The sequence below is a fragment of the Propithecus coquereli genome, unplaced genomic scaffold (genome assembly GCF_000956105.1).
Source record: "Propithecus coquereli isolate 6110/MARCELLA unplaced genomic scaffold, Pcoq_1.0 Scaffold328, whole genome shotgun sequence".
NCBI lineage: Eukaryota > Metazoa > Chordata > Mammalia > Primates > Indriidae > Propithecus > Propithecus coquereli.
The window spans coordinates 370,053-378,274 of NW_012148930.1; the positions used below are offsets into that span (position 1 = coordinate 370,053).

Sequence of the window (8,222 nt, forward strand, 5' to 3'; positions counted from 1 at the left end):
CAGGCATGCGCCACCATGCCCGGCTAATTTTTTCTCTCTCTATATTTTTAGTTGTCCAGATCATTTCTTTCTATTTTTTAGTAGAGACGGGGGTCTCGCTCTTGCTCAGGCTGGTCTCGAACTCCTGACCTTGAGCGATCCACCTGCCTCGGCCTCCCAGAGTGCTAGGATTACAGGCGTGAGCCACCGCGCCCCGCCCAGATTCAGGTTTTGTGGGGACATGAGTTTATATAATTGGAGAAGGGGGAGGCTTTTTAAGAAAAAGATACAGAATTATGAATGAAAATTATGTTCGAAAGTGAATATTTATTTATAATGGGACAAGAAATCACAACAAATTACAAATGTCACAAAACCCAGGAAAGAATTGTTATGGGTTTGTGACCTACAAACTCAGGAAGTCTGATAAAATTAGTCGGTGTGGTTCCCGTCAATAAAAAAATATGGAAAATGCATTTAGCATCATATGCGATGTAGTATTGAATCCACTCCTGACGGGAGAAAACTTCCTTTTGACTAGGCAGTAAAAAATGAATGTTCCACTACTACACTTAACAACTTGGATGAATCAAAAAAAAACAAATGTTGAGTGAATCCCAGAAGGCTACATATGTTATACTATTTTTATAAAGCTCAAAAAGAAGAAAAACCAATATATTGTTAGGGATGCATCCAAATATGATAAAACCACTAAAAAATGGCAAGGAGAGACAAAATTCACGATCGTGGTGGTGGTGGGGGGTGAGGCAAGGGGTAGAATCCCGGGGATGCACGGATGCTAACTATTGATAACATGGTGGAGTCACAAGTTTTATTAGTGTGCTGTATATTTTATGCATTTGTTTAATACACTATTTCGCATGCATGCGTATCAGATTGAAAAATACTTTAGGCACCTGAAAGTATTTTCTCAGTCATTAACGTCAGCTTCCCGCCTTCCTTTGCCCTCCGTTCTCCTCCCGCAGCACTTCTCAACTGCAAGCTGCGTGGACACGTGGCCCAAAGGCTGGCGCAGCAGAGAAAGGGCGGACCGCGGCGACCCAGGGCCGTGACTCGCGTTCTTCTCTTTTCGGTGCTGGGTGGGGTGCGGTGGTGGTGGACACATTATGCAGCATATCAAATACGCCGCACCAAGCTACTCTGTGTCACTTTTGAGATCTTTTACTAGGTCAAGGCCGCGGAGGTTTCGCCCAGCGGGCAGGGGCGCCCTCCTTCTGCGCTGAGACCTCCCGCTGTCCGAATGTGCCAGGCCCCCACCCTCCCTCTTGCGTCTTTCCGGACGGTCCCTCTTTCACCCGTCTTGGCGCCCTTGGTTACGTAAATCCTTCCAAGAGAATCCCCGAACGCGCTCCTGGGTGCAGAACACACCCAGGTTCCGAGCCGGGTTCCGCGCCTGACCGCCGGCCCAGAGCCGGGCAGGGGGCACGGAGCTCCCGGGCCCCGCCCCTCCTCCCGGCCCACTTCCGCCGGCGCCTCCCCGCCGCGCCCCGCCCCCTCCCACCGAGCCCCGCCTCTCACGCTCGCCCCGCCCCCTGCCGCGCCGTGCCCCCTCCCAAAACCCGGAGAAGTGGAATCTGCGCTCCGCACCGCCCCTCCCAGGCCGCCGTCCGGACGAGCCGGTCCGGGCTTGTCGGCAGGAAACGCGGCCCAGCACCTGAGAGGGGGAGCCGGCCCCAAGCGGGAGCGGACGCGGGCCCAGGTCTGCGCGGGTGAGCGCGCCGCGGCCCCGGCCGCTCTGGCCTCCTTGCCGGCCCGCTCCCCTCCTGCGGGACGCGGGCGGCGGGACGGTCTCTCTGTGCGGTACCCTCCCATCCCTGCGGCCTCCTCCCTCCCCTGCCCGTCCCGGGCCTCCCCCGGGACTCCGCGCCCCGCCCGTCCCGTCCCCGAGCGGCGCCGTCACGTGCACGCGCCTCGGGGTGCGGGGCCGCCTGGCGGGGGCGGGAGGCGACGCCCGGGGGAGGGTCTGGGAAGGCGCGACCGTGCGGGGGCTGCGGGCGAGAACTGCAGGCGGCGCCGCCCGCCCTGCCAGAGCCGGTTCCGTTTCGCCATTTGGAGACTTCCGGTTCCAGGCTTTTCCCTGCTCGCTAGAGCCGTCCCCACCCCACCTTCCTCCTGGTTAGGTTTTCGGAGACTTAGGGTGGTAGTTCTAGAGCCTCAGTTGCATTTTTGTTGGGATTTTTTTGGACGTTGGAATCTGGAAATTTATCTTAAAAAAATCTTGTTGAGAAAAATATTTATTAGTATATTTGATAGTGCCAAAATTAGGTTAACAGTCTTCTTTCCCAATCACTGTAATTTTGCAAAAACATATTTCTGGCATCAATGGGTATAGCTATGGTGGAGAGCGTGTGCTCTGGAGCCAGAGTGCCTGGGCTCTAACGTTTCATTCTGTGAGCTTGGGCAAGGCAATCTCTAGCTGGCTCAGTTTCTTCATGTGTGAAATGCGACATATAAATGTATTTTTGTTGTGCTATATCCTGTATAATGTGCCATGTAAGATATGTATACTAGAGCATAATCAAAATATGTATATCTGTATATCCATATATGAAAGGAAGTACTAACCTATTTTACATGATTGTTGTGAAGATTAGGTAAAGCACTGTGTTTGGCATATAATCAATCACTAAGCATTATATAAAAATAGCATTTTTCTCTATGGTTTGTGGTTTTGATTTTAAAGATTTTTGTTTTTTGTGTTTTTGAGACAGGGTCTCGCTCTGTTGCCCAGAGGAGTGCAGTGGCACTTTCATCGCTCACTGCAACCTCCAACTCCTGGGCTCAAGCAATCAAGCAATCCTTGCTCAGCCTCCCCAGTAGCTAGGACTACAGGCACACACCACCATGCCTGGCTAATTTTTTAAGAATTTGTGAAGATGAGAGCCTCACTATGTTGCCCGGCTGGAACACCTGACCTCAAGTGATCCTCATTTTTAGACCTGCCAAAGTGTTAGGATTTACAGGCATGAGCCAACTGTGCCTGGCCTGATTTTAAAAATTCTAATTGTGAAGTATCCCTCTTGTTTTCTGTATTTATGAAAATGAAACAGGAGGATTTGCCCCAGAATTTCTATAATATCTGATACTTAAAAGTGCAGGTAATCAGAAGTAGAGCATGTGCGCAGAGCTGTGTTGAGCAGTGTGCAAAGTTTCACTGCTCCCTAGGTATAAGGAAAAGGACTCTATCATTTCACCATAGGAAATTGGTGAATGGAAGAAAAGCTTGATATAAGTAGTGTCATGATGTCTTCCCTGTTCCTTTGAGGCAAAGCCCTGGGACACTAGGCTGACTCCAAGATAATCAAATGGTACTTTATATGTGAACCTTATTAAGGGTAAAATAAATCTGATTATATAATTTCATCAACAGGATATTGAAGGATGTTTGTTCCAAGATCTCTGAAAATTAAGAGGCATGCTAATGAAGATGGCAAAAATTGTGTGGCTAAGAAAATTAAACCAGAAGCAGAAGACCTTCAGTCAGACAAAGGCAGAGATGTTCCATTTGATGCTTTAGTTACAGAAGAAGCCATAACACCAGATAGGCACAGCAGCGAGTCTTGTCCCTTCCCCAGTCCAGCTGGCCAGTTGGCTGAGGTTAGTTCTGTAGGACCTGAGCAGGGCACAAAGGACAGCCATCCTTTTGAAGAGCCTGTTAAGTCATTTTCCAAAACACAGCGCTGGGCAGAACCAGGGGAACCTGTCTGTGTTGTCTGTGGCCGATATGGAGAGTATATCTGTGATAAGACGGATGAAGATGTGTGTAGCTTGGAGTGCAAAGCAAAACATCTTCTACAAGTTAAGGAAAAGGAAGAGAAATTAAAACTCAGCAATCCGCAGAAAGCTGATTTGGAGCCAGAGACTCCACTGAATTCGTTGTATGTCTACAAAGAGCACCCTTTCATTTTGAACCTTCAGGAGGACCAGGTTGAAAATCTTAAACGGCAGCTGGGAATTGTAGTTCAAGGGCAAGACGTCACGAGGCCCATCGTTGACTTTGAACATTGTGGTTTCCCTGAGGCCTTAAATCACAACTTGAAGAAATCAGGCTATGAAGTGCCGACCCCCATCCAAATGCAGATGATTCCGGTGGGACTTCTGGGAAGAGATATTCTGGCCAGTGCAGATACCGGCTCAGGAAAAACAGCTGCTTTTCTTCTTCCTGTTATCATCCGAGCATTATTTGAAGTAAGTGACAGAGTTCACATGTATCATTCTCAGAAACAAATGAGGTATTTACCAAGTTCCGTCCTTAACTATATTAAAATTGCAAGCTGGTATTATACTAAATATTTGGAACTTTAGTCACTAGTGCTCCTAGTGATTTTGCTTCTGCTTGTATGAAAAACATAATTTTAGGGAATTTTTCTTTTGTTATATTGAACCAAAGATCTCTTTATTGAGGGTCTAAAAAATTGCTTCCTTACAAAATATTTTAACAGATTTTCTATTAAAAGAATAAGCTTTTGATTTGGGGGGAAAGATCCTGCTGGCTAGATGAGCTGCAGTTTACATGTCAATTGAGCCTCCTTGGGTTTTGTGTTTTGGAGAAATTGATTATACCAAAGTTGGAACACAGCGTTACAGAGTTTCAAAAAAATACCCCTAAATGTGAGCCATAGTTCATCTTAAAATATTGCTGCCTTACTTGTTACAGTGTATAAAGCACTTTCACGCCTAATTAGTTTAACCAACATGTTGAGTGATTACTATTTGCCAGGGGGTCCTGGTGAGCTTGTGAGATATGAAGTATGGCGAGGAAGGAAACAAGTAAAAAATGTGAGCGAAGAGAGAAAAGATAAAGGAGATAAATTTGGAAAACTAGAGAGTAGTAGAAGATAATGTGAGGAGAAAAATAAAAGAAAGCACTCGATGTTCAAAATGTAGGTCAGACACACTCCCGGAGGACCAAAATAGAGCTATAAGACAGGAAATAGGATATGGATTCATCTGTAAGTTCTTTGGACAAAGAAAGAAGTGAATCTATAAGAGAACTGAGAGGGAAAAGTCCAGGGTAGAACGCCAAGCTTTGACCAGATCTCCACAGTGACTATTGGGTTTCTCCTCAGGGGAGGATGGCTAGAGATTGCAGGGTCCAATTGAGAGCACACCTTCAGTTTTCCCACCTTGGTTACTGTGGCCCAATTTTAATCTTTCTTTGTGTGTCTGTGTTCCATAAGAAATGGGTTTAATTTGTGATGGTTTTTAGAGGGAAAAATCTGTAGCAAACAGAAGGCGGGAGGGCTCGTATCCAGTTGGGCTGATGGGGACACTTCAACAGGGCCGTGTTCCTGGAATCACTGTGAAGATTTAGTTCATATCAGCAGGAATTAATTGCTGGTGTTTTTAGACTTGTTGTTCACATCGTTGCAGAGCAGAACTCCAGCTGCGCTCATTCTCACACCAACAAGAGAGTTAGCCATTCAGATAGAGAAGCAAGGTAAAGAACTGATGAGTGGCCTGCCACGCATGAAAACTGTGCTTCTCGTGGGGGGCTTACCCCTACCCCCCCAGCTTCACCGTCTGCAACAACATGTTAAGGTAAGCACCAGTTTGATGCAATCCCTGCGAAAAATTTTGCAAGGAATGTAAGAACTAGTGGGGTTTTTTTTTTCCCTTGAGGAACTTAGAAGTGTAATTTTGGGTAGCTTTTCAATTCTTACCAAGTAAGGCTTAATTTTTTTAAAGAGTTTGTTTTATATAGGAAGGGAAAGGAACACAGTTTATTGAGTGCCTATCATATGCCAGATGCTGTTGGATGTTCTCATGAACATTATCTCATACATCCATCGCATTTACTCCTGGAGGTGGGTTGGTATATCCCATCTTTTACAGTTGAGGAGTTGAATCTCAGAAAGATAGAATTCGTCTAAGGATCTATAGCCAATAAATAATAATTACCACAATTGAAACCATAATTTGGCTGACTCTGCTCCTTCCTTGGGTATGCTATTATGTGCAGTCTATACTTCCTGATATATAAAAGTATGTAAAAGCAATGTGGTCTCGTTCTAGCTCTGGAACCTGACTTGATAGCCGTATGGCCATAGGTAAGTTATTTCACTTCCATGAGCCTTAGTTTTCTTGAGTTTGAATGGGTGGTTGAAGATACCTCCCTTTAAAATCAAAATGTTTAAGGGAAGGTTTGGCACACACGCTGACCTGTCAAAGTAGACTGCAGCCTTGGTGGGAAGCCAGGTCCTGGAGGCCCCTGGTGTGCTGGGCCTTGACTGTTTAGTTACTGGGGTGGTCGGGAGGTCCTGGAGGCCCAGAGGAGCTGGGTGAGCAGGGAGTTGGAGAAGGGCACTCGGGGAGGAGGCAGCAATTGTTTACCAGCTGGGATGAAGCTACTGTAGTATTCAACTTCTGTGGGTGAATATCAGCCTTTCTTATAGGAGTCTCACACTTAAAGAAAGGTGGCAAGTACTGTATAAAGAACTTTTTTTCTCTCCCAAGCCTTTTGGATGTAAGTTGCTGACTTGATGCCCTGTCACCCTCATGTACTTTAGAGTGCGTTCCTACAAACAAGGACATTATCCTGCATAACCACAATACAATTGTAGAATCAGAAAGTTAACATTGACACATTGGAATACATCAGGAATTAACATTGATAAGGCCTACCCTTCAGACTCCGTTCATATGTTTATAATTATCCCATCATTTATTTTTATAGTACAGGGAATCCAGTTCAGAATCTTATGTTGCATTTAGATGTCATGTTTCTTTCTTTCTTTTTTTTTTGAGACAGAGTCTCGCTCTATTGCCTGGGTCAGAGTGCATCAGCCTCACTTACAGCAACCTCAAACTCCTGGGCTCAAGCCATCCTCCTGCCTCAGCCTCCTGAGTAGCTGGGACTACAGGCATGCACCACCATAGCTGGCTAATTTTTTCTGTTTTTAGTAGAGATGGGGTCTCGCTCTTGCTCAGGCTGGTGTCGAACTCCTGACCTCAAGTGGTCCTCCCACCTCGGCCTCCCAGAGTGCTAGGATTATAGGCATGTGCCGCCATGCCTGGCCTAGATGTCATGTTTCTATCATCTCCTTTAATTTGGAACAGTTCCTCAGTCTTTCCTTTTTTCTCATTATCTTGGCATTTTTAAGGTTTACAAATCACTAACTTTGAAGAACATCCCTCGATTAGACTCAAACTACATACATATCTTTGACAGGAATGTCACAGAAGGGATGCTTTGTTCTTTTCATTGCATCTTTCTAGGTGGCACACAACTTCAACTTGTCCTTTTCCTGGTAGTATTATCTGTAAAGTAACTGTAAAGTTTATTTTTTTCCCCTTTGTATCTAGTAAATATTGGTGGGAGGGGAGTACTTTGAGATGTACTTTGAAATGTAAATTTCTCATTCTTCACCAAACTTTCAATATATTCAGTATTTATTTATATCGGTACGGACTCATGGTTTCCTGTTTTATTCAAAGGGTTGTAATCTGTCATTATTTGTTTTGATGCTCCAGTTGCCCCCAGTTTGATCAGTGGAAGCACTTTAAAGTTGGTTTTGCGTCCTTTGATTATATCCCTATTATTTTTGAGTATGTCCTTATTTTCTGCCTAAAGATGTTCTGTGCTTAACCTTGCTCTTTCCCTGCCCCGGCACTGGGATCCTGCCTTTCCCCAAGCTAGAGAATAGTGTTCGGAAACCAAGGTCTGCGCTGCACGCTGCGTGCAGTGCGCTGTGTGCTCATTGCTCTTGGGCTGTTACTGCTTCTGGGACCTCTCAGTGGATGGCGGTCAGGAATATATTTAAGTGTGTGTTTTTCTGTGTCTGTATTTATTGGAGACCATGAGACCATGAGTTCCCACCGATACTTCCAATTCTAACTCAACACAACAGGATTCATTGCAGGTTTCTTGTTTCCGTATTTGTAACTCTGGCAGGGAGAAACCTGCCACTCATTTTCTTTTATGTATTTATTTTGACCAGCCTCCTCCATGTTACCAGTCTCCCACCATCACCACCGTCCATGCCTTCCTCCCTAGATGCCCTCCCCTCTTCCCCCCGCCCAGGGGAGGCCTCTCCTCACCTGCATCCACCCCCCTCGTTGTGCCAGCCTGCACTCCCTTGGAGGTGCCCTCTGAGAAAGAAACAACTAAAACGTCTATTTAGCAAAGCTGTCTTTCAAGAGCAAGGGCAAAATAGCTTTTCAAATGAGTTACTGCCAATACACCATCTAAAGGAACTTTGACACTAAGATATTCTGCAGGT

General features: G+C 45.8%; 1 protein-coding gene across 1 annotated transcript in view; it reads left to right on the forward strand.

The window, feature by feature from the left end:
• Positions 1–1,574: 1,574 nt before the first annotated feature.
• DDX59 (DEAD (Asp-Glu-Ala-Asp) box polypeptide 59) overlaps positions 1,575–8,222 on the forward strand; it is a 34,017-nt gene continuing 27,369 nt past the window's right edge. The window contains exons 1-3 of the mRNA XM_012650450.1: positions 1,575–1,709; positions 3,371–4,188; positions 5,374–5,541. Of these exons, the coding sequence (XP_012505904.1) occupies positions 3,382–4,188; positions 5,374–5,541 (975 nt within the window). The 5' untranslated portion in view covers positions 1,575–1,709; positions 3,371–3,381. The remainder of the gene's footprint in view (positions 1,710–3,370; positions 4,189–5,373; positions 5,542–8,222) is intronic.